General features: G+C 33.2%; 1 protein-coding gene across 1 annotated transcript in view; it reads left to right on the forward strand.

The window, feature by feature from the left end:
* Positions 1 to 27,922, forward strand: part of ITFG1 (integrin alpha FG-GAP repeat containing 1) — a 286,746-nt gene that overhangs the window by 97,659 nt on the left and 161,165 nt on the right. Inside the window, exons 7-8 of the mRNA XM_045989066.1 lie at positions 1,831 to 1,892; positions 13,412 to 13,493. Coding sequence (XP_045845022.1) covers positions 1,831 to 1,892; positions 13,412 to 13,493 — 144 coding nt within the window. The remainder of the gene's footprint in view (positions 1 to 1,830; positions 1,893 to 13,411; positions 13,494 to 27,922) is intronic.

The raw sequence follows: 27,922 nt of genomic DNA on the forward strand, positions 1-27,922 counted from the left end.
AATGAGCATGGAAACTTAAGTCAGTCGGCTTCTTCACATGGGAAGAAGAGATACTGGAAGAGAAGGAATGAGATCGGATTTGCACTTTTATTTTTTCATCATGCTAATGGCAGTGTGGGGGGTATATGGGAAAAGGAGAGGATGTTGGCTGTAGGTGCATCATCTCACAAATTTCAGGTATTATATGGGAATTTTCCTAGATGAGCATGGAAATACAGAGTAAAGAAATTATCTTCATAAAAGACTTCAAAAAGACAGGCAGGGGCACCTGGGTGGCTCAGTGGGTTAAACCTCTGCCTTCGGCTCAGGTCATGATCTCTGGGTCCTGGGATCGAGTCCCGCATCGGGCTCTCTGCTCAGCAGGGAGCCTGCTTCCCCCTCTCTCTCTCTGCCTGTATCTCTGCCTCCTTGTGATCTCTGTCTGTCAAATAAATAAATAAATAAAATCTTTAAAAAAAAAAAAAAAGACAGGCAAAGCATCCTTAGTGGTAAAATAAATCAAATGGTAAAAATAAATCAAAATAAATAAATATATATATTATATATAATAAAATCAAAATAAATAAATCAAAATTAAATATAAATCAAAATTTATATTTTGATTAATATATAAAATAACAAATCAAAAAATAAATCAAAATTTAAAATAAATCAAAAATAAGTGGTAAAAATAAATCAAGAGATATCTGATATATTGACAGAAAGAATAGTTTCACTTACTTGGAATCAGGAGTTTAACTACAACTAATTGTAACAGAGAAGAAATTACTTAGCTTTCTGGGATTCTATGAAAATTCTTATTATTATAATTATTACATAAATGAGCTTCATTAAACTTATATGAAATCTCTACAGAAAACACATTAAAATGTGAAGGATAGTTTTCTTAAACATATTTAATAGGACAAAAAAAATCTTTTCTTTAAAATAGTCATGGTCTGCGTATCACTCTGAATAATTCCCACTTTTTAAAGCATGAAAGAGTAATGTTATTTTACTATTCTTATGAGTCAGCTCATCATTTTGAAACTATGTATTTGCTAAGTAAAATTGCCACTATGCAAATATAGTAAATACTACTACTAGAATAGATTTCCATGTCACCTGGCCTTTGTATTAATCGGGTGTTAGATTTAACTATTATTTTTAACTATTATATTTAAACTTTTTTTAACTATTTTTAACTTATATTTAAACTTTATTTAACTATTTAACTATTAACTAAACTTATTTTAACTATTATATTTAAACTTTAAAATAATAACTATTATTATTAAACCTATTATTTTTCAACAAATTTTGTTAAAAATCTTGCGCTTCCCAATAAAATAAATTTTGTTAGTTGGACTACCTGAAGACAATTCTTCTATTCAAAATTTGAAATACAATTTATTGTTCATTTAACGTAAGTACTAAAGATTTTGGATGCTATGATACTGTGATTTAAAATATCTGTGATATATAAGGAAGCGTAGCTTTTAGGTGAGAAAGCACAATGTGATTCTAATTTGAATATTTTGTTTACAATATAGTGTGCTTTAAAATAAAAATGTATAAGATAAAAAAGGTTAACACACATAACTGCTCTTAAAAGTAAAGAATGCTTTTGAAGGAATAATACCAAATGCTGCCTTTAAATTCATTTTCCTTAGTTGTAATAGTACAGGATCATCTGCTTTGTTTTCTTTGACAGGATCAAGCTCCTTAACATATAATTTAAAATATGTTTAAGTACAACTCTATTAATAACTGTTTTTACATATTGCATTTCTTCCTGTTTTAAATGTATACATCAGTAAAAAACTTACGATTCTATTATTTTCCTTCTAGATTTATTCCTCACGACATTGTCTGCCTCTAGTACCTTCCAGTTTGAGATATGGGAAAATGTGGTAAGAAATCTTTTCTTTGAAGCATTTTTAAATGATGGCTTTCAGTAAAAAGCACACAATTTTAGAAAATAAAATGAAAGTAATCACTTGGTCGGTTGGTTTCAACAATAAATAGAACAACTTTAAGAGCCTTTGGTTGCATTGCTGCATTCAAACTGCTGAATATTGCTAAAGGAAATGATTCATTCAGCATCAATTCCTCTGCAGGTTTTTAGGCATGACTGCCAATTAAACCAATCAGTCTGCCCTAATGTGAATGTTAACAGGGCCCCTGCTAGGCTGTCAGCTGTTGAGACAGGTTACTGTCATTTAATTTGTCAGCATGATGGTTTATTGAAGAAAACCCTTTTTAAAAGACTAATTTTTCCTTCTTGCCTTAAGGCTTATATAAAGAAAATAAGAACAACGTGCACTAAACTTATTGCCAACTTGACCAGAATTAAGGAGTCTTTCCCAATATATGTATATTTTAATGGCAAGTTGAAGAGTTCCAAACTGATGTGATGATTTTATTTTATTTTGCTTTTAGCTTGGCATAGACTGTATTAAATATTAATTAGTGAAGAATAGAACATTCCAAATCTTAAAATTGAATTTCAGGCTGCATAGTAGAGGACGGGATTTGAGGACAGGCCAAATTGGCCAACTGACTGACATTGATCAAATAATGGTCAAGTTTTAAACCTCACGTTCCTCCTGTGCAAAATGGGAATAAGAGTGCTTCATATTTTTATGAAAATTAAATGAAATAATGTGTGTAAAGTGCCAAGCACACAATAGACACTTAACAAATTTTAATTTTAGATCTCTTGATTTCCCGTCTATTTAATACAAATGAAAAATAAGCAGATCTCAAAAATTTATTATGCAGTTTGTGGAAGGAAATTCATTATCAGGCATCTCTTATAGTCAGTGATGTTGGTCATGACTCAAATTTTTTTCACAGAAGGAAACTCAGTTGAGTGGAAAAGCTACGTATAGACAAGATCAGGGCTTTTAAGTGTGTCTTCTACAGGAAACAATTTTATCCTTTTTTTTTTTTAATTTGGGAAATGGGAGATAGACAATCAAACCAGAAAGATTTGTTTTTGTCTACTTTTTTAAAAGTGTAATTATATTGGTTTTACTGATAATAGAAATATGATTGTCATATACTTAATAATTACTGTAAATTAAATCTCCCCCTGCTGGGGGACCTTTGTTTTTAGGTGACCTTAGAAACAGTACCAAGAAAGTCAATCATTTTGACTAATCTCTATCTATCTGGAGGATAAAAAAACCTCATTACATATACATATAAGGTGTATATAAAATTATTAAGTACTTTTAAGTGTATGATGTCCTCTCAGCCTAGGCTGATTTTCTTTTTCCCTAGGTTAGATTATTACTTTTTATTTAAATATAATTAACATGCAGTGTTATTTTAGTTTCAGCTCTATATACTTCTAAGTACTCATCAGGATAACTGTACTTTTTATTTATTTATTTATTTATTTTATTATTATTTTTTTTTTTAGGATAACTGAACTCTTAATTCCCTTTATCTGTTTCACCCATCCCTTCACCCACCTCCCCTCTGGCACATACTATTTTCTTCTCTGTATTTAAGAGGCTGTTTTATTTGTCTGTTTCTTTGTGTGTGTTTGTTCATTTTGTTCTTAAATCCACATATGAGTAAAATCATATGAAATTTGGCTTTCTCTGATTTATTTCACTTAACCTTATACCCCCTAGAGTCATCCATGTCATTGCAAATGGCAAGATGTCATTCATTTTTATGGCTGAGTAATAGTCCATTGTGTATATATACCACATCTTCTTTATCTATCTGTGAATGGACCCTTGGTTGCTTCCATATCTTGGCTATTGTAAATAACACTGCATAAACAGGGGTGATTGTATCTTTTCAAATTAGTGTTTTTGTTTTCTTTGGGTTGATACCAAGTAATGGAATCTTTGGATCATATGGTAATTCTGTTTTTAATATTTTGAGGAACTTACATGCTGTTTTCCACAGAGGCCCCACCAATTTGCATTTCAGTCAAGGCACAGAGGGTTCCTTTTTTCCACATCCTTGCCAACACTTGTTACACTTATTTCTTATGTTTTTGATTTAAGCCATTCTGACAGATAAGGAGTGGTATCTAATAGCAGTTTTCATTTCTGTGATGATTAGTTATATTGAACATCTTTCCAAGTATCTATTGGCCATCTATGTCTTTGGAAAAATTTCTTTTCAGGCCCATTGCCCATTTTTTAATCAAATTATCTGGGTTTTTGGTGTTGAGTTATGTAAGTTATTTATATATTTTGGATATTAACCCTTTATTGGATATCATTTGCAAAGAACTTCTCCTGTTCAGAAGGTTGCCTTTTGTTTTGGTGATGGTTTCCTTTACTGTGCAGAGCTTTTTCTTTTGGTATAGTCTCAATAGTTTAATGTTGCTTTTGTCTCTCTTGTTTCTCTAGACATATCTAGAAAAATGTTGCTGCAGTCAGCGTCAAAGCAATTACCGCCTATTTTCTTTTCAGGAGTCTTATGGTTTCAGGTCTCACATTTAAGTCCTTAATCTATTTTGATTAAGATTTGGTGTAAGAAAGTGGTTCAGTTCACTTTTTTTGCATGTAGCTGCCCAGTTTATGTAGTACCATTTGTTGAGGAGGCTTTTTCCCATTGTGTATCTTTCCTCCTTTTTCATAGATTGACCATATACATATGAGTCTATTTCTGGGCTGTATTCTATTCCATTGATCAATGTGCCTATTTTTCTGTCAATATCATACTGTTTTGATTACTAGAGCTTTGTACTATATTTTGAAATCTGTGGTTATGATACCTCCAGCTTTCCTCTTCTTTCTCAAAATTGCTTTTGCTATTTGGAGTCTTGTGGTTCCATATTAATTTTAAGATAGTTTGTTCTAGTTCTGTGAAAAATGTTCTTTGTATTTTGATAGATTTCTTTGGATAGTATGGACATTATGACAATATTCGTTCTTCCAATCCATGAACATGGAGTATCTTTCCATTTGTTTATGTCATCATCATTTTCTTTCACCAGCATTTTATAGTTTTCAGAGTATGGGTCACTTACCTCCTTGGTTAAGTATATTCCTGGTATTTTATTGCTTTTTGTGCAGTTGTAAATGGGATTGTTTTCTTAACTTCTGCTGCTGCTACTTCATTATTAAAGTATAGAAATGCAAGATTTCTGTATATTAATTTTGTATCCTGTAACTTTACTGTTTTCATTTTTCAGCTCTAGTAGCTTTATGGTACACTTTTAGTGTGTGTATAAATGTATATACATTTATCAGTTCTAATAGTTTTATGGTACACTTTTAGTGTGTGTATATATCATTTATCAGTTCTAGTAGTTTTATGGTGCACTTTTAGTGTGTGTGTGCATATATATATATATATGTATATATATATATGCGTGTATTATATATATATAATCATGGCATCTGCAAATAGTGAAAGTTTTACTTCTTCCTTACCAGTGGATCCCTTTTATTTCTTTTTCTTGTCTTCCTGCTGTGGCTAAGATTTCCAGTACTATGTTGAATAAAAGTGGTGAGTGGACATTATTTTCTTGTTCCTGATCTTAGAGAAAAAGCTCAGTGTTTCACCATTGCATATGATATTAGCCAGGGTTTTTCATATATGGCCTTTATTATGTTGAGGTATGTTTCCTCTAAAACTACCGTGTTAGAGTTTTTATCATGAATAGATATTGTACATTCTCAAATGCTCTTTCTGCATTTGCTGATATGACCACATGGTTTTTATCCTTTCTCTTGTTAATGTGATATATCATATTGATTGACTTGCATGTATTGAACCACCTGTGCATCCCTGGAATAAATCCCCTTAATTAAGGTGAATGATTTTTATGTAGTATTGGATTCAGTTTGCTAATATTCTGTAGAGAATTTTTGCATCTATGTTCATCAGAGTTATTGTCCTATAATTATTATTTTTTGTACTTTCTTTCATTTTGTTATGGGTAATGCTAGCTTCATAGAATGAATTGAGTGGCTTTCTTTCATCTTCTATTTTTTCTTTTTAATTTGGGAAGAATAGGTAGTAACTCTTCTTTTAATGTTTGGTAGAATTCACCTGTGAAGCCATCTGGTCCTGGACTTTCATTTGTTGGGAGTTTTTTGAAAACTGATTTAATTTCAGTACTGGTAATCAGTCCGGTCAATTTTTTAATTTCTGATTCAAATTTGGAATGTTACAGGTTTCTAGGAATTTATCTATTTCTTCTAGGTTGTTCAATTTGTTGGCATATAATTCTTCGTAATATTTTCCTGTAACCTTTTGTATTTCTGTGCTATTCATTATTATTTCTCCTCTTTCATTTCTGATTTTGTTTATTTGAGTTCTCTATTTTCCAGGAGTGGGTTGCTTTTTGGATGAGTCTGGCTAAGGGTTTATCAATTTTTGTTGATCTTTTCAATAAACCAGCTTTTGAGTCATTGATCTTTCTGTTTTTTTGGGTTTTTTTTTTCTGTATTTAACTTATTTCTGTTCTAATCTTTATTATTTCTTTCCTCCTACTGGTTTTGGACTTTAGTTGTTCTTTTTTCCAGCTCCATGAGGTGTAAGGTTAGGTTGTTTATTTGAGATTTTTCTTGTTTCTTGAGGCTTCTGTTGTTATAAACGTCCCTCTTAGGACCACTTTTGCAATATCTCAAAGATTTTGGATCATTGTTTTTGTGTTCATTTGTCTGCATGTATTTTTTTATTTTCTCTTTGATTTCTTCCTTGACCCATTCATTGTTTAGTATCATGTTATGTAGCTTCCATATATTTGTGTTCTTTCCAAATTCTTTCTTGTGACTTATTTCTAGTTTCATACTGTTGTGGTCAGAAAAGATACATGATATGATTTCAGTCTATTTGAATTTATTGAGACTTGTTTAATGACCCAATGTGTGATCTAATCTGGAGAATGTTCCATGTGCCCTTGAAAAGAATGAGTATTCCTCATCCTTTTGGGTGAAATGTTCTGAATATATATCTGTTAAGTCCATTTGGTCCAATATATCATTCAAAGCTATTGTTTCTTTGTTGATTTTCTTCTTGGTGATCTATCCATTGATGTAAGTGGGATATTAAAGTTCCCTATTATTGTATTCCTGTTGATTTTTCCTTTATGTCTGTCAATAGCTGCTTTATGTATTTAGCTTCTACCATGTTGGGTGCATAAGTATTTACGATTATTAGCTCCTCTTGTTGGATTGTTTCCTCTGTCATTATGTAGTGCCCTTCTTTGTCTCTTGGATGGTCTTTGCCTTAATGTCTCTTCTATTAGATATAAGTATTGATTGCAACCCCAGCTTTCTTTTCACTTGCATTTACATGGTAAATGTTTTTCTGTCCCTTCTCTTTCTGTCTGCATGTGATTTTAGGTCTGAAATGATTATCCTATAGGCAACATATAGATGCATCTTGCCTTTCTACCCATTCTGTTACCCTTTGTCTTTTATTTGAAGTATTCAGTCAGACCATTTACATTCAGTATAATTATTTTATAGGCACATACTTACTGCCATTTTGTTACTTGTTTTATGGTTGTTATTGTTTTCTTCTCTATTCCTTCTTTTCTTGTCATCCTTTGTGATTTGATGGGTTTTTTAGTGATATGCTTAGATTACTTCCTCTTTATTTTTTGTGTCTCAATTACAAATTTTTGGTTATGTGATTACCATTAGGTTCATATATAACATCTTATGCATATAATAATCTGTATTAAGTTGATGGTCACTTAAGTTTGAACCCATTCTAAAAACACTACGTTTTTACTCTGCCACCCACCCCATGTTTTCTGTGTATGATATCATATATTACATCCTTTTATTTTATGAATCCCTTGACTGGTCTTTATAAATATAATAGATTTTGCTGCTTTTTTCCTTTAAGATTTGTACTGCTGTTATAAGTGATTAATCTACTGCTTTTATTATATTTGTACTTACTTATGAAATCTTTGTTCTCATAATTTTCTCACTTCTAATTATGGCCTTGTCTCTCCACTCATAGAATTCCCTTTCAGTGTTTCTTGGAAGGCTGGGTTAGTGGTGATGAACTCTTTTAACTTTTGTTTGTCTAGGAAACTTTTTATCTCTTCTTGTCTTCTGAATGATAACCTTGTTGGGTAGAATATTCTTGGTTGCATGTTTTTCCTTTCAGTACTTTGAATATATCATTCCACTCCCTTCTGACCTATAAACTTTCTGCTGAAAAATCAGCTGATAGCTTATGTGGTTTCTCTTGAATGTAACTGGTTTGGGTTTTTCGTTTTTTGTTTGTTGTTTGTTTTTTCTCTTGCTGCTTTTAAAATTTTCTCCTTATCAGTGCTTGCCATTTTAATTATGTGCCGTGGTGTGGACTTCCATGCATTGATTTTGTTTGGGGGTCTCTGTGTGTCCTGGATCTGGATGTCTGTTTTCTTCCCTGAATTAGGGATGTTATCAGCTGTTACTTCTTCAAACACATATTCTGCCCCTTTGTCTCTTCTCCTTCTGGGATCCCTGTAATGCAAATGTTATTACAGTTGATTATATCACTGAGTTCCCTAAGTCTACTCCCATTTTTTATTATTCTTTTTTTTTTCTTTGCTTTCCATTGGTTGCTTTCCATTACTCTGTCTTCCAGGTTACTAACCCATTCTTCTCCCTCTTCTAATCTTCTATTGATTCCCTCTAGTACATTTTTAATTTGTTATTGAGTTCATCCTCTTTAACTGGTTTCATTGTATATTTTCAATCTCTTGTCTCACTGAAATTCTATACTCTTATCTCAAGTCCACTAAGTAGCTTTGTGATCATTACGTTGAATTCTTTATGTGTACTGCTTATCTTCATTCATTTAGCTTTTTTGTTGTGGTTTTGTTTTGTTCTTTCATTTGAAAAATATTCCTCTGTTTTCCCATTTGTCTAACTCTGTTGTTACATATTAAGGAAGTTGGGTTTGTCTCATCTTGAAAGTAGTGGCAGCCTGCTGAATTAAACATAGTAAAGCAATGTAGTAGGAGAAAAATCATCAAGAAGAGACTAGATTTTGATTTGATCCTTTTTATTATTGTTGACTTTAAAGAAAGTTAATAAATTGGCTATTGGACAATAGAGACTAAGGGTTGTTCTTGCTGCAAAATAGGTGGATCAGTAAGGTACCCATGTTAACAATTAAAAAATCACTGGTACAAATTAAGAGAAATGTAGACTCAATTAGTTCAGATAAAGTGTAGGTTTTGTAAAATGGAGGATTATTTTCAGTTAGAGATTGGGGAAACAATTTGTAGTATTCACTATTAACCAAAAAAAACCTTGAAATCCTATTAGGTAGTAGAACTAGAGCATCAGCAAATCTTGTTAGAATGCAGTTGTCCACACAGTCCCATGAAGATACTCCAGGAGGCAGAAAAGTTAAGGGAGTTTATAGGCCAAAAGGGCTAAGATGTGAGTGTGGGCAACTCCGACTGGTTTGATGAGACATATAAACCTCATGCTACACATAGCTCAAAGACAGAATTGCTTCCATTTGGTCTACTTAGGATTATCAGGGAGGACTTCAAGAAAGATGTGGTATTTGAAATGGCCAGTATAAATGAGCAGGATATTAATGGTTGGAAGTGACAAAAAAGAAAGAGATGGGCAAGGAAGTACAGGGGAAACTCAGAACATATTCAGAGAATATAATGTGGCTGGTTTGGGCCAGAGCATGAAAAGATACTGAAAAGTTAGATTAGAAGAATTGGTTTAGGTAAGATCAGCAGAAGTCTTGACTTCTAAACTAAGTCATTTGACCTTTTAGGTATTTACTGAGAAACTTTTAAATGTTTTAGAACTGAAGGTGAGATGAAAAGAGCTTTCATTATTGCAGTTATCTTGCTACTCCATATCAGATAAGTTTGCATGGAAAATCTAGAGGCAGGGAGATAATTTAGGTAGAATTTACTATAACCTGGGAAAGAGATGAATGTTTAAAGGACTAAAGTATCGAAAATGGCCTACAAAGGATAAATATTAGAGAAAAAGACCATTAATGAAAGGTTAACTTGTGTTTTCTATTAGTGACTAGTAACAAATAAGATGAATGAAATACCTGATTTGAGGCAGGGAAAATATTATTTCAGATAAGAGACATATCAAGGAGGTGGTTAGAATTGTAAGACTAGAACTCAAAGAAGAGACTAAATAAGTGTCACAAAGGGGAACAGCTAGGACAAGAATGGCAAAGTCATTGGGCTTTACCCATCACCCTTTATGTCAGAATTCCATCTTGGCATTATTAACCATTTGAGGCCAGATAATTCTTCATTGTAGAGTTCTGTCCTATGCACTGTAGGTTGTTTGTCAGTATCTCTGACTTAGATGCTAATAGCTAGCCCCAGTTATGACAGTTATATAGATGTCTGGACATTGTCCAGTGTCCCCTGGAGAACAAAATCACCCCCAGTTGAAAATCATTGCTTTATATGAATAAAATTATAGACACAAATAGTCATCAGATATTGCTTCTTGATCATTTTTTTTCAAACACTGTACATATAAGAGTTTTAATGTTAAATATTAAAACATGTGGGCTGGGGAGACCTGTGTGGCTCAGACAGGTAAGCATACAACTCTTGATTTCAGCTCAGGTCAGAGTCTCAGGTAATGAGATTGAGCCCTGCATCAGTCTCCACACTGGAGCCTGCCTAATATTCTCTCTCCCTCTGCCCCTTCCTCCCTATCTCCCTTTCTCTCTCTCTCTCTCTTAAAAAAACAAAGAAACAAACAACAACAAAACCCGTGCAGGCCAAAGCATAGGTAGTCATCTACAAAAAGATACTTGTTACAACATTGCACTTATGGTTGGCATTAAAACAGAAAATGGCAGGTAGTTTCCTCTGTCAATGCCAGTGGGTTACCTGCTTCAAAAGTAGGTGGTAGTTTTGGTAGCAGAAATAGTGATATTACTACTAGTGTTCCTACTTGTGATAATAGTTAATATATGCATATATTCTACTAAGCACTTTATATGGATTATCTCACTAATCCTCACAAAAGCTTTGTAAAAATACATTTTCAAGATAAGTAAACAGATACTTAGATTAGAACTAACTTACTCAGATCTGAATGCTAGCAAACAGTGGAGCTAGAAGTTGAACTAGGAAATCTGTCTCTAAAATTTCTACCTTTAAATCATTCATTGTACAGTGATTTCATGTGGTGATAGGAAAAAGGAAAAAGGAAAAAGACATAACTGCAGCAGAATCCCTAGTGAATTAAGCCAACTTTGGATTGTTAGGGACACATTGAAGGCCATTAAGAACAGCATGGTAAAGAATGGAATAGAACATAGTGTATTAGTTTCAAAAAGCAGCCCATGATAAAAGCACTTGCAGCTCGTAAAAGCACAGGACTGTCATTATAAAAATACCATGTAAGTGCTTGATAAGTTCACATTTTGCGGAATACTTCTAATCTTTCATTGCACTGATCCTCTCTAGAACACTCAAGTAGACAGTACATTAATCCCCTACTAAACTGTTAAGAAACTGAGACCCAGAGCAGTAATGGCTGTCCCAAAGTGATATGACTTGCCAATGAAAACAGGACTAGAACTCCTGTTATCTAACTCCATGTCTAGTGACCTTTCTACTAGACTATACCAAGAATATATTGTCTTTCTCCAGTGGTTGGAAGGAAGTATTACTTTCCTTCTATTGAGGTTCAGGGTTCTTGTGGCATCTTAGACATGGAAGGCCATCACCTGGGAAATACCTAGTGTTTCTTGATGGAGATACATCGTAAAGTTATATCCAGAAATATTTCTAGGTATATTTAGTAAGTTTAACAGATTTTCACTGGAGTAGTTTGTTCACTTGAATCAGTACAATGGGTTGATATTCTACTTTATGTTACATGAAGCTGATGTACTTTAAAAGAGATTTTTCCATTCATTCTATAATGAATCTCTAGAACCATTATGTACACTCTGTACCTAGTGCAGTGGTCTTTCTAAAATGCAAAAACACCTGACACTTCAATCAGAACTTGGGTACCTTTGATATATCTGTAATGTAATTTCAGGTATCGGTAAGACTGGAGGGGATTCATAAGGTATAAGACACTATGTAAGTAAGATTTCTATAGAAAGATCATTCAAAAAGTATATCAGATATATTAGTAATTGTAGGGGAAACATATTTCTGCATGCAGATAATGGAGTGTTAAAATGTTTAGAAAATTGTCTGTCATAAGACAAATCGTACCCACTTATGTTCCTCAAGCATTTGGTCTTCATGTTTTTAATGCAGCAATGCCTTAATGCAGCAATCAGAAGGGATTTCTTAAGAAACTAACTTGCGGGGCGCCTGGGTGGCTCAGTGGGTTAAAGCCTCCACCTTCGGCTCCGGTCATGATCTCAGGATCCTGGGATCAAGCCCTGCATCGGGCTCTCTGCTTGTCAGCGAGCCTGCTTTCTCCTCTCTCCCTCTCTGCCTGCCTCTCTGCCTGCTTGTGATCTCTGTCTGTCAAATAAATAAATAAAATCTTAAAAAAAAAAAAAAAAGAAAGAAACTAGCTTGCATATCTGCAGTATCCTTAGAGGGAAAAAATTAATTTTTAAAATATTTTTCAACATATAGATACCTATATAAAGTATGTAGTAATCAGAGTCAGTATGTCAAATAGTAAATAAAGATGTCATAGATTAAAAAGAGTGCTTCAGATCCCAAATTCAGTGTTTGGCTGATTTTTCTGGTATTGTCACCTAAAATTATAGAAAGGAAAGAATAAAGAAATGCATATTTTTATAAGTAAGATGTGTAACTCTCCATTTTAGAAAGAGTAACTGAAACAAATGATCTCTAATGGGTTTTCTTTTCTTATTTAGCTTAGCGACCCCTTGTACCTGCCAGTGGTCTTAATCCTTTACTCCCTTTTCTCAATGATACATAAACTTGAATTGCTGAGTAATTAGCTCTGTAAGGATCAGTGGAATTCTCATTTCATTTGAATCTTAATTTTTTTCTTAATTATGCCCAATAAAAATCTTTGAAATCTGTGAAACATAGTGTCTTTGCTACTTGTACCATTTATATATATTACCTTCAGAAATTTTATTTCCCTGACATATCTTATCTCCCAACTGGACTGTAAGCTCCTTCAAGGTAGGAATGTTTTTTCATACTTCTTTGTATTACCAAATATAAAGAATATTGCTGTTTCCATGGTACTTGACAGTAGAAGACAGTCATTACATCTGAAATTATAAAGAAGATTTAATAAAGGATATACAACTGAAAGTTACAGCAGAAAAGCACTCCAGGCAATCTTTATCAACTCACAGCAGTTTTTTTTTTTTTAATGATAAAGGTATTATAGGAAAGTAGAATAATTTTTGTACAGTACAACAAAAGCCTTAAATTATTTATTTCCCTGCTTCAGTTTAAATGCTTTCTTTCACACTTGACAAATGAATGAATTATGATAGTCTAACCCAAATTTTCTGCCATTAACAGGATGGAAATTTCTCTCTCAGTACTATATTTGAAAAACCTCAAAATATGATGGTGGTCGGACAGTCCGCATTTGCAGACTTTGGTAAGATTTTTTTTCAACTTCCAAATTCCACCCCTCTCTCTAACCTAGTCATATTAATTTCCTATACCTGAATATAATTTTGTTATCTTCAGAAGTATTAAAGATTTTGAAGATGCCTTTTCTAGTATTATACATGGTAGGTGGTCAATTCCTTAATACAAGGAGCAATTTATGACATTTATATTTAAAGTGTAATTTGAACTTCAAAGACTCCTGTTTGCAGGAGTAACATGCAAAATAAGGAAGTCTATTGAGGCTTTTCTAGAGAATACCACATAGTAATTATTGTGAAGTCTTCATATATATCTAGATTATGGAACCAAAAAAAAAAAAAAATAGAGTTAACCTGACCTCTTGAAACTTGAATACTAAAAACCATTTTTATTTACATCTTAATTCCAAAGGAGAATAACATCTATTAGGAATTTGCCACATGAGAACACATGCATCTCTGTTTTCCATAAGATTCTATACCGTAGATCAAGTTTACTTCACTTAGGAACATCTAAAACACATATGGCTTTCACCATTTGCCATTTATTGAAAAGAATTTTGGTATTCAGTGGGAAAGTAGTATAGATGACCACCATCTAAGAGTTTGAAGCTCATTCCCCTCCTGCTTTTCCTTCATTCTGCCAATAAACACCTCAGCCTATTCCTCAGAATCCAGATGACATGTCATCATGTCCAGAGGCCTCAGTTTCCTCATTCATAAAATGACAGTGACAATCATATCCAGTTCACAAGACCACAGTGAATAACACAATGTGAGTAAAGCATAGTGTCCAGCACACACTAAGATCACAAGAAATTACTGTATGAGTCTTTTCATCAGACTTACCTGGTTTTATTGTTTATTGTTTATTGTTACTGCTCTTTGCTCAGTTGACTAAATCAACTCATCAGTGTCCTCGAGATAAATCCTAAGGCACCTAAAGCAAGTTTAATAGTGTTATTTGATGGAAACATGAACATGCATCTCTATGTTGTGCTGTATTTTAGTTCCATTGTGTTGAATATTACTTTGATTTTGAACAGATTTCTGGTATTTGATTTATAGTCTTTAGTAAGCTAATAGTCAAGTTATAGAATACATGAAATAATTTTTTTATATTTGCTGACTGACTTGATTAGCTGGATTAATGACAAACACTTTTACAAGTCTCTCTATAGAAAAAAAAGTATATATGTGTTATGTGATTCTCAGAGGGCACATATACCTCCCTTTAACCTCTGCCTAAGAATCCCCAAATTGGGAGAAAAAAAAGTTCGAATTGAAGTTACTTGTTTTATAATTGTGTGTTTTGTATGATAAAGTGCCTTGTTTTTAACAAAATTATTAGTAGCTTTACTTAATTTTTTTAAATTCTTCTAACCATAAACATAGACATTTACATATTGGTATTTTTTTTTTAATGTGCAGAATATAGGATGCAGTCCATTAAGAAACATAGCTATATATTCCCAATATTTTTAATGACTTTAGGTAGCATATCAGTAAACACTTTAAATATATTGGTAAGCTTTAAGTGAATATCCCACAATGTCTTTTTAAAAATCCTTTTATTTTTAGTTAGGTATTATCAAAAAACAAGACTGCTAATGAGTCCAAAAAAGCAGATGACATTGAATAAGGTTATAAGTATTAATATATACGAAATACACATTTTCTATACATTTGAATACATCTGTGAATTGCATCCTGCTCTTCGTCCTTAACTCCCCTGTGCAAGGCACGTGCATGCACACGTGCTCGCTCTCTCTCTCTCTCTCTCTCTCTCTCAGAACCAAGCCAAGAGATGAGGTTGATGTCCAGGGAATCAGCATGATTTCAGAAATTCACCATATGGGTGAATTACCCACCAAATGGGTAACAATGCATGAAAAAAAATTTTTTTAATTAAGAAAGCACATGCTTAAATAAATAATAGGCTCACGGAAAGAATCCTGTACAAGAAAGAAGGGTTTAATGGCTTCCAGCTCACTTAAGTTGTCTAGAAACAGAAGTTGTCTTACAGTTATGATGAAATTTTTAGTTGTTAACATAAAATATTTTGTTAAATATTTAAAAATGTGTACTTTAAATTTTGGCTATTCTGGTATAGCCAAAGGGAGGTAGGTAGAGTGGTTTGAAATCACACAAAGCAGGATTTGTTTTTTGCCAAAAAAAAAACACAGGATAATTATTCAAGCTAAATATAATGATATTTATTTCCTTAATAAGACAAAGACAGGGGTGCCTGGGTGGCTCAGTCGTTAAGTGTCTGCCTTCGGCTCAGGTCATGATCCCAGAGTCCTGGGATCGAGCCTCACATCGGATTCCCTGCTTGGCAGGAAGCCTGCTTCTCCCTCTCCCACTCCCCCTGCTTGTGTTGCCTCTCTCACTGTGTCTTTCTCTGTCAAATAAATAAATAAAATCTTTAAAAAAAAAAAAAAAAGACAAAGACAGTTCCAGAAATCAGCTAAATAGAACTGCATAGAATATTATACAGCCAATAAAAATGATGGTTATAAAGATTCTTTACAAGAAAAAAACACATTTAAGTGTTCGGTCATATTAACGACTAAAAAAAATAGAAATTAGAACAATATGTTACACAATGTAATCATCTTAAAAATTAGAAAAAAATATATCAAACTGGTAGTAATGGTTGTGTGAAAGCAGTTTAATAGGTTATATTATTCCATTTTTCAGATTTTCTGTTGCGTGTTTAGATTAATATATTAATTTAATAATGAAAAAGTAAATTATGGAAGAATAATAGTCAGCAATGGCAAGAAAGAAACCAGAGTATGTACCTAAAGTATCATATTTTTTTGGTATAGTACTTCTTAGTTCATATGCAATTGATCCTATCCTCTGAGTTGGATGAACTTCTTTAGAGAGCATCATGTACTTTAACAGATCTTTAATTTTAACAAGATCTTTAACACCTACAAACAAACTGCAAAAGTTAGACCTTTCAAAAAGTTAGACGTTTCAAATATTGTACTGAATGCCATGTAAGAAAGTATAGATTTTAATGTAAGGTCCTTGCCTTTAAGAAATGTATAGTCTAGTTGGGAAAACAAAAGACAAATTTGTAAAGAGCACAAGAATAAAGAAGATGTGAGATACACACACACACACACACACACACACACACACACACAATGGACTACTATGCAGCCATCAAAAGAAACAAAATCTTGCCATTTGCAGTGACATGGATGGAACCTAGAGGGTATCATGCTAAGCAAAATAAGTCAATCAGAGAAGGACAAGTATCATATCATCTCTCTGATATGAGAAATTTGAGAGACAGGGCAAGGGGGCAGGGTGTCAAGGGGGATAGAGAGGGAAAAAAATGAAAAAAGATGAGACCGGGGAGGCAGACAAACTGTAAGATACTCGTAATCTCAATAAACAAACTGAGGGTTGCTGGGGTGGGGGAAGGGAGGTATAGGGTGGCTGGGTTATGGACATTGGGGAGGGTATGTGCTATGGTGAGTGCTGTGAAGTGTGTAAGCCTGATAATTCACAGACCCTGGGGCAAATAATACATTATATGTTTAAAAAAAAAAGCACAAGACTAGAGTAACAACTGCCACAACATAAGTGAAACCAGACTATATTTCCCTGTTAAATATGGAATTAATGCCACAGATAAGATGCAAAGTGTTATGGCAAATCAAATCACTTTAGGCTGAGAAAGGGTAGGAAGACTCACAAAAAAGGTGAGATTTTGGACTGGACTTTGAAACAACTCTGAGATTTGACTAAAAATATACAGAGGTATTAAAAACAGGGTATGGTTAGTGACTGGTAAATAAACCACTTAGGCTTGAGTAGATTTTCTGTAAAAATATAAAAACTATAAAAATGGACTGAGAACACATTGAATTATCATATGATAGCAGATGAACAAATGTTAATTTTATTCTGTGAAAGCAGTGGGAAGTAGTAGAATAATTTTTAACATCTTTTTATTATTACCTTTTTTTAAAAGATTTTTTATTCCTTTATTTGACAGAGAGACATCACAAGTAGGCAGATAGGTAGGCAGAGAGGGGGAAAGCAGGCTCCCCACTGAGCAGAGATCCCAGTGCAAGGCTTGATCCCAGGACCCTGGGATCATGACCTGAGCCAAAGGCAGAGGCTTAACCCACTGAGCCACCCAGGTGCTCCTTATTATTACCTTTTTATATTAACTTCAGAAAATAAAAATCTTCTGTTCTGATGGAATATGCAGAAGGTATTGCTTCTTGGACATAGAATAGGAATTCAGGGGAAAATTATGAAAATCTCTGATATGCCTGAGATTTTTGTATCAAAAGAGAAGCAAATTTAAAGTCTTAAAATAGTGGGTTTTCTGGGGAAAGAAACTGGTCAGGAGACAGGCCAGATCTGAAGTGGTAAAAGCATGCACTAATTTTGTCAACAAATTGGAAGGACAAGTGTAAGAAACATTGCAAAGAAACAATCGGTAAATTTAGTGATTGGTTTGACACTAGAGAGTTAAAAACAAAAACAAAAGCCTCTGAGTGACTAAAGGAATTATTTTGTCTACTTCCTTCATAGACAAAGGTAATTAGAAGAGAAAGCTGCTTTAAATACTTTAGAGATACTTTAAAGTCAACATGTTAATTATACTAATAAGAGAACAAAGCTGGAACATTTAGGAAACCTAGGTTCAGGAATAAAGCAAAGTACGTTTAATAGTCCTCCAGGAGCTAGAAGTCAAGACCCAAATGAGCCCTCCAAAAAAGAGAATATAAATAGCTTTACAGAGGAATAAGAGAAAAAGAACTAAAATGTGGTCCAAAACCACTGACGTTGTTATAACAAGAAAAGGCCTTTGCATTTACAGGTTACAAGGGTACTAGTGACCCAAAAGGAATTGTTTATAAAACTCTTTGGCAGTCTCTGAGCCTTAGAATGAGCTCTTAAATAGTGCTGCTACTGGTTAGTGTCAGGTAAGGTACTTGGGAGATCTGCAGCCCATAGATGCCTCTAATAATTAAGCAGTCAACTTCTAGAAAGCTTATTTTGTGTCCTATCATTCTGTTAACCCTTTTAAACTATATGTTAGAGTTGTGTCAGAATACCATATTCTAGAATTTCTAAAAATAAGTGGTATCTCTTTATTAAATTACATAGGACCAAAAGGTCAAGAAAAATAAGGTACATTTTCTTCTATCAAATGGAATTATAACCAGACTTAGAGAAAACATTAATTTTGTAGGCCAGATGTAGTAGAAATCAATAAAAAGCTATAAAAGTAGATACAAAACTAAAGGGAGAATTGAAAGCTTAATAGAATGTTAGCATTTTTCTATAAATTGAATCACTTTAAATCTCATAATACATAAATTTGTATATCCAAATCTGAGGCTAACTCATGTATATCAGATCATCATAAGAAGATCACACTTTATTCTTCAAGTGAAGGGAGAATACCTAGAATGTTGGTGAAGCCTGGGATTTGTCAATCAGGTTATCTAAATAATTTTATAAGAAATAAAGGGGCTGATGAAAATACAAAACCTGGTCATCCTTGGACGTTATTAACATAGATGGTATCACTGATGATTGAGATTCAATCTTACCGAGTATCCCCATTGCCTAGCCCAGTAAATAATCAATGATGGTTATTAAAGTGAAGGAAAAAAAGAGGGAAACCCCAAAATCGAATTATTTCATGAAGTCTGTGTGCTGCTTGGTAAAAATTCAAATTTTCATTCCAGATTAACCATGATAGAGCTGAAATGCTTAGTTCAAAATAACATGGCATTAATACTTTCTCTTGTCTTAGAATTAGGTATATTCAATAACAATCTGTCAAATGAAAATTGTTTCTTGTTAGTACTTGATTTGTTAATAAAAGTAAGACATATGAGCCATGTACAAAAATTTAAATTTCATATTTAGCCTGAATGTGAATAGAGAATTGAATGTTTATATTCTCTTTTACAAAAGAATTTTAAAAATCAAACACTTTCAAATAGATGACAATTATATTATAAAAGAGATCATATAGAGGAAAGTTGTACATGTTATGTTTTCTGGGCTTGGTCTCATTATAAGTCATTTAAGACTGCTTTTTATTCCAAAGACTTAATAGTGGAGTTTGTTTGTTTGTTTGTTTGTTTCTTATACTTGGAAATTGGCTGCTCTTTTGTTAAGTAGCTTTGTTTTTTCATCAAAAAGTAACACTTTTTAACACTGAATTACAGCTGAATTCAGAGAAATCTTTGTGGTTTCAGATACTCTCTCTCTTAAATGTACTACCATAGCACCTTCATCACCAGTCAAAATGTATTAAGTAGATACAAATACAGAATACTTTAATATATGAAATATGGACAAATTAGATGTAATTCCTGGATTCAAGGAATTTGAAATATAATACTTGTATTCTCCATTGAATTTTGTGATAGACATATCAGTTCAATCAAATAGTGTATTTTTAAAATTGTGTAGTAATCAGTTGTTTTTCCATCCAGTTTTCTTCCTGTTTTATACTGAAAGATATACAAGATGTTAATCTATTCAAAAATATTTTCTGAGTGCCTACTATTTGGACTGCTCTATTCTACCTGCTTGGCATATACCACAAGTGAAACATATAAGAATGCTGCTCTCATAAATTAAAATTCAACTGAGAAGGAAAAGACAAGAAGAATTAAATTAGTAAGGTATTTTTAGAAATTGAAAATAAAGTACTATCTTAGGAAGTAAAAAGGGCTGTTTTCCATAGCTGATTGGAGGTCGTATTCGACCCAAGACTTCAATGAAGTCACAGGAGGTCTTGGGAGAGTATTCCATGTAGAAATAACACCTAAGTCAATGCTGAAGGAACAAAAAGAAGGCTGGCACCTGGCCAGGTCTTTGGGGCCTTGTGGACCTAGGTAAAGAGTTTAGGTTAATGTAGATGTAATTGAAAGCTTCAGGGAGACTTGGCAAAAGGTTGTGATGACTTGGACCAGGGCAGTTATTAAGAGATAAGAGAAGCTGTCATATTTAGATGCTGGAGACAAAGTTGACAGAACTTGCTGATAGATTGGATATTGGAGGGAAGAGAAGAAGGAAGGATGAGTTCTAGGTGTTGGGCTTAAATAACTGTCTGGATGGTGACACCTAAGCACATTCACTAAGGTAGAAAAGGAGTAGAAAGAGTAAATTTGGAGTTCTGTTAATTAATAGTTCTGTTTCAGACATGTTAAGTTTGAGATATCTGTCAGACACTGAAACAAGACACAAATGGGAGGTACAAACTCTAGAGAGACACAGAGCTGGGTATCAGTATATCCTTGTTTAAATGTCCTTTAGAAGATGGATGATGGATAAATGAAGGAGTAACTGCCAAAGTACCCCACCTTTCTTCCTAATAGTGTAAATATAACCATATTCCAGCCACACTGGCCTCTTTGTATTCTTCGAACAGTTTTCTCTGAGAGCTTCTGCCGTTGCTCATTCTCTGTAGAATGCTCTTCCTCCTGTTATTTCTCATGGGCCACTTCCTGATAACCTTCTAGTCTTGCTGAAATATCGCCCTATTCAGGAGACCTTCCCTGATCACTGTATGTAAATTCTGCCCCTCCCCCAACACACCTATCTCCTTTCCTTCTTTATTTTTCTTCATGGCATTTATCACTATCTGACATACTGTGCATTTTACTCATGTACTGTCAATAGAATATACTCCATATATGGTATGTTTTATTCACTGCTCATTTCAGGCCTGGAGCAGTGCCAGTCACATTGTAAATACTCAATGAACAATTTTGAATGAATAATTCAATTAAATGAAAATGTATTCTAGTTTATTTACTAATTTTATTTACTACTACCATTATTTACTAATTGGTTGTAAGAATTGAGCCCAAATTTAGGATATGTCTTAAGTATCTTTAACCAAAATCCTACTAAACCAGAATGTCTAAGTGTCATTTTTATGATGAGGACTGATCTAACATTACTTTTGCTCATTTTGATTAAAAGTTAAGTCCTTCAACTAAAAAGTGTTCTGAATCTCTAAAATAGATGGGTACCGATTTCAGGAGACCTCCTGGGTCCTTATAAATTTTTATTCTTAGTCCTCAAATTTCTGTTTTTCTAATTCCTGAATTCTGACAATGTATTATCTAAAGTATATATTATTTAACATTGAAACAAACTGAAGTATTTGCATAGCTTCTCAATATATTTTGGGTCCTTCTAATGCCATTTTATTCTGACATGATCAAAGTAAAAACAACCAATTCAAACAGTTTTCTCTCTAACCTGCTGAACCTTTGTTTCCCTCCTCTTGACCTGCCCCTATCCCACCAAAGATAATACTATTATAAATTTTTGGTAAAACTGAAATCATTTGTATATTTACACATTACCATGTAGAACATAAGGTGATTAGAGGTTCCTAGAATATTCTAAGTCCAGTTTGTTCCATTCCATGTCACTGTGGCAATTGCACTGCAGTGGTTGCCATAGCAAAAGTGATTACTCTCTGAGTTTCTACTTTCTAGCAAAGACTGAGGCATCTATCTTGGTGAGTCACGGATGCCAGATGTGATTCAGATAAAATATTTTGAATGCTTTTTGATTGGAAATGGTAATTTATATACAAATTATAAAATTGCTGCTTCAGAGTCCTGATTTTGTACATACTCAGCATTTAAAGCAGCATTAAAGCTGTATTCATTTAAGATACACAGCATGAGAAAAAACTAGGACCCGAAATCCCTAAAGCCTTTATGTATAGGTTTGTACATATATTAAATTCTTGCCTTTCTAGGTAGAGGTTTTTTTAGTAAAGCTGATGACATTCTGTATTCTCAAAACTACACTGTTCTTTTATTTTTTTTTTAATGATGCAAGGTATTAGAATGTATAATTGACCCTTTGGATACTAAATTTAAAGTACTTAAGAATTCTTTAGAATAACTATTTTTACATTATTACATTGCTATTTTGTAATTTAATGTATGATATTTTCACTACATTAATATAACCCACAACTTAATTGGGGCACTTGTCTCTCTAAGCCTGCCCAGTTAGTAGAATGAATCTGTGATAGTGGAGCAACCCACATAACTACCCTATGATGTTCACCAGGCATTTCTCTCTTCCTTACTTGATTGCCACAATACCAGGAAAGTGACTGTTGAAGGATCTTGCCTGTTCCTAGGCCTTCTAGACAGATACAGCCTAGGAAAGACAATAAAATTCATTCCTCTTTGGTATATTACACTAGAGGAGAATTCCCTGCTATCAGTCAGAGCAATAAAGAAGCATTCGAATAAATTTTGAAGGTCCTAAGTGCCACCCCTTTTTTAAATGTTCTATTCCATTTTTAAACAACTTGGGCTTTCATTTCAACCCCATTTTCTTTCATCTGCAATACTGCCTTTTCATTCTGTGTAAATGCCCCATCCATCAATATCAAAAGCAAAACGTACTTCTTAGAGGTAGGTAGGTACACAGACAGCTCTTCTATGCTTAATTAACCCTCACTGAATAGAGAGTTGACTTACGGATTGGACAGGTGGATTGGTAGTTAGGTAGATGGTGGATGGGTGTGGATGGGTGGATGAAAGTGCCATTTGCTACTTATCCTTTGTCCAGAGCAATCCATTCCCATAGCAGCTCACAAAGCAATCCCATTTTCCTATTCTGTTCCACAAGAGTAAGTCAGTTCTTTTCATTCCCTATTATACACAGAGATGAATGGACATTATCTGTACTTAACCTTTCCCTACCTATTATCATATTACCTCACAAAAATAATGTATTCTTAATTTACTCATAAGAAAGTTTCATGTTTCTTTACTCAGCAACATTTAAGGATATGAGTTCAGTATTTTCCAAATGCTTGTTTACTTCTTTTTCTTAATACTTAACATACTTACTATTTAACAGAAACTCTTTTACATTTATCTCGGTCCTCCCAAATCTCCCTGAGGTGAGCAGTATTATTATCTGTCTCATGAGACAGATGTAGTGACAGGGGTTCAAAGAAGTTAAGAAACTTAACCAAGGGCACAGAGATAGTAAGTGGCAGAGCTGGGACATGATCCTTGGCTCTGTCTCATAAGTTGTGTTCTTTTTTTAAGAGAGAGCAGGAGTGAGGGGTGTGGAAAGGACAAATGGAGAAGGAGACAGAGAAAATCTTAAGTAGGCTTCATGCCCAGCAGAGAGCCCAAAACAGGGCTCGACCTAGGGTTCCATCTCATGACCCTGAGATCATGACCTGAGCCGAAATCAGGTTAAGCCGACACTTAACCAATTGACCCACCTGGGCACCACTCACAAGCTATGTTCTTAAACACTATGTGCCACTTCTCCTGAATTACTTATTAAAATATGTCACCATACTGATGAGGCCATCAACTATGACCTCTTAGTATGTACTATTTCAGTTTTATAAAATTGTGCAGTATGTTAATGGTGAACTTTTCCTTATCTGACCAATTTCCCAAGTAATTATCCATCTCAAAAATATGATTATGTATATCAGTGATTATATAACATATAATGCTTATGGATTTCAGAAAGAATCAACACAAGGATTAGTGATTTTGATTTAAAAACTCACATATGTTAGTATCTCAAGTTAACACAGTTTTTCAAGTATGATAAATTTCTACTTACTGTTATATTAGTGTAAAGCCATTTCACCATTAATTTTCTGAGTACTAGTGGGAGGTCATTTCCTAGAAATAAGCTTCTTGCTCTCCCTTTGATTTTGATTGTTCCCTTACTACAGTTGTTTTTGGTTTTCAGCCACATATCCATATTATTTAGTCAGTGTTTCAAACTGTGACTCACTTCTAAATTGTGACTCATCCTTTGAGAACAAGATTTCTCTAAACTTATTCAAATTCATTCTTATATAAATTCTTTATGTTCTCTCCTAGTTCATATTTTTATGTCAAGAATTTTTTGCTTCATGTTACACAAATGATTTCTTTTCTCTTCTCCTTTAATTTAGTAGTATTTATTTGAAACATTTGCTTATACCTGTCATATATTAAGAATGTCCATTAAGTTTACATCTCATAAAATCTTTTCAAAATAAGCTGCCTTTTTAAAAATTTAATTCATTATTATTTATTTATTTAATTATTTTCATAGTTGCAGATCCCCATTAGAAAGAATATGCTGCTTTTGTTTTTATTGAAGCATAATTAACATACAGTGTTATATAGGTTCAGGTATACAACATAGATTCAAAAATTGTATACATTATTGAATGCTCACCATAAGTGTAGTCATCATCTGTCATTGTACATTATTATAATATCATTGAATATATTCCCTGTGCTCTACTTTTCATCTCTGATTTATTTACATTAGAACTGGGGATTTGTACCTCTTAATCCCCTGTATCCTTTTCACTGTCCTCCCACTCACCTCCCCTCTGGCAACCAATTTATTCTCCCCCCGAATACTCCATATATATATATATGTATGTATGTATATACATATATATATATATGTATGTATGTATATACATATATATATACACATATATATACACACACACACACACACACACACACATACACACACACACATATATTTGGATTTTTTTTTAGAGTCAGACACTTAACCTACAAACCACCCAGGTGCCCCTCTTCTCTATATTAGAGTCCGGGTTTTTCTTTTGGCTTGTTCATTTAGATTCCACATATAAGTGAAGTCCTAGTATTTGTCTTTCTGTCTAACATACTTCACTTAGCATAATACCCCCTAGGTCCATCTATACACAAATGGCAAGATCTCATTCTTTTTTAATAGATGAATAACATTGCTTTGTGTATGTAGGTATACCAAATCTCTTCATCTGTTCATCTGTCATGCACACCTGAGTTGCTTTCATATCTTGGCTATTATAATAATACTGTAATAAACACAAGTGTGTGTATATCTTTTTGAATTAGTGTTTTTGTTTTCTTTGGGTAAATAACCAGTAGTGGAATTAATGGATCATATAGTATTTCTATTTTTAAGTTTTTGAGGAACCCCCGTACTGTTTTCCACATGGCTACACCAATTTATATTACCACCAGTAGTACAAAGGTTCCTTTTTCTCCACATCCTAGCCAATACTTGGCTATTTCTTGTTTTTTTAATACTAGCCTTTCTGACTGGTGTAAGGTGATACCTCTTTGTTGTTTTGATTTACCTGATAGTGATGTTGAGTATCTTTTTATGTGTCTATTGGCCATCTGGATATCTTCTTTGGAAAAATGTCCATTCAGATCCTTGCCCATTTTTAATTAGATGATTTATTTATTTGGTGTTGAGTTGTGTAAGTTACTTCTATATTTTGGATATTAATCCCCTATTGGATTTATCATTTGCAAATATCTTCTCCCATTCAGTTGGTTACCCTTTGTTTTATTCATGGTTTCTGTTGTTGTACAAAGCTTTTTATTTTGGTATAGTCCCAATAGTTTATGTTTGCCTTTGTTTATCTACCTGTGGAGACATATCCATAAATATGTAGCTAAGGCCAATGTCCAAAGGATTATTGCCTGTGTTTTCTTTTAGGAGATTTATAGTTTCAAGTCTCACATCTAGGTCTTTAATCCATTTTGAGTTTATTCTTTTTGTATGTACATGTTGCAAGAAAGTGGTCCAATTTCACTTAGTTGTATGTAGCTATCAGATATTTCCAATACCATTTATTGAAAAGACTGTCTTTTTTCCATTATATACTCTTGCCTCCTTTGTCATAGATTAATTGGCATGTAGGTATGGGTTCATTTCTGGATTCTTTATTCCGTTCCATTGATTTCTATCTATTTTTGTGCCAGTACCATAGTATTTTGATTACTGTAGCTTTCTAGTATGTCCTGAAATCTGAGATTTCCGGATTTTGTTGTTCTTTCAGCTTTGTTATTCTTTCTCAAGATTGCTTTGGCTATTTGGGGGTCTTTTGTCGTTCCATACATATTTTAGGATTGTTTGTTTTCATTCTGTGAAAAATGTTATTTATATTTTGTTAGGGATGGCATTGAATTTTAAGTTGCTTTAGGTAGTGTCATTTTAATGATATAAATTTTTTCAATCCATGAGTATGGAATATCTTTCTATTTGTTTCTGCCATCTTCAGTTTCTTTCATCAGTGTCTTACACTTTTCACAGTATAGGTCGTTCCCTTCCTTGGTTAACTTTGTTACTCGGTATTTTACTCTTTTGGTGCATTTATAAATGGGATTGATTTCTTAATAATTACTTTTGCTACTTCATTATTAGTGTATAAAATGTAACATAGTTCTGTATTTTAATTTTTATTCCACAACTTTGCTGACTTGATTTATCAGTTCTGATAGGTTTTTGGTGGAATCTTTAGGGTTTTTCACACAAAGTCTAATGTCATTTGCAAATAGTGACAGTTTTCCTTCTTCCTTACCAATTTGGATGCCTTTTATATCTTGTCTGATTGTTTTAGATAGGACTTCCAGTACTATGTTGACTTAACGTGCTGAGAATGCACATCCGTGTCTTTTTCCTAATCTTAGAGAAAAAGCTTTCCATTTTTTTACCATTGAGTAATGATGTTAGCTATGGGATTTTCATGTATGGCCTTTACTTTGTTGAAGGTGTTTACCATGAATGAATTTTATATTTTGTCACATGCATTTTATGCATCTGTTGAGTTAATCATATGGTTTTTATTTTTGCTCTTGTTAATATAGTATATCACATTGAATGATTTGCGAATATTGAACTACTCTTGCATCCCTGGAATAAATACCCCTTGATTGTGGTGAATGATTTTCTTTTAATGTATTGCTGAATTCAGTTGCTAATATTTTCATGATGATTTTTGTATCTCTGTTCATCAGAGATACTGGCCTATGCTTTTTTTCCTTTCTAGTGTCTTTGTCTGATTTTGGTAATAGACTAATGATAGATTCATAATTTTCCTTCCTTTACTAATTTTTGGAGTAATTTGAGAAAAAGAGGTATAATTTTCTTTAAATGTATGGTATAATTCACCTGGACTTTTGTTTGTTGGTAGTTTTGTGGTTAGTGATTCAATTTCATTACTAGTAATTCGTCTGTTACATTTTCTATTTCTTCTTGGTTGTCCAAATTATTGGCATATAATTTTTCATAATATTCTTTTATAATTACTTGTATTTCTATAGTGTTGGGCTTTTTTTTTCCCTTCTCCTTCATTTCTTGTTTTATTTCTTTGAGTCCTCTCTTTTTTTTCTTGATGAGGCTGACTAAAGGTTTACCAATTTTTTCTCTTCAAAGAGCCATCTCTTGGTTTCATTGATCTTTTCTATTGCTTTCGTAGTCTCTATTTCATTTATTTCTGCTCTATTCTTTATTATTTCTTTCCTTCTACTACCTTTGGCTTCATTTGTTCTTCTTTTTCTAGCTCCTTAGATATAAGGTTAGATAGTTTATTTGAGATTTTTTCTTG

This window comes from Meles meles, chromosome 19 (assembly GCF_922984935.1).
Source record: "Meles meles chromosome 19, mMelMel3.1 paternal haplotype, whole genome shotgun sequence".
NCBI classification, from domain to species: domain Eukaryota; kingdom Metazoa; phylum Chordata; class Mammalia; order Carnivora; family Mustelidae; genus Meles; species Meles meles.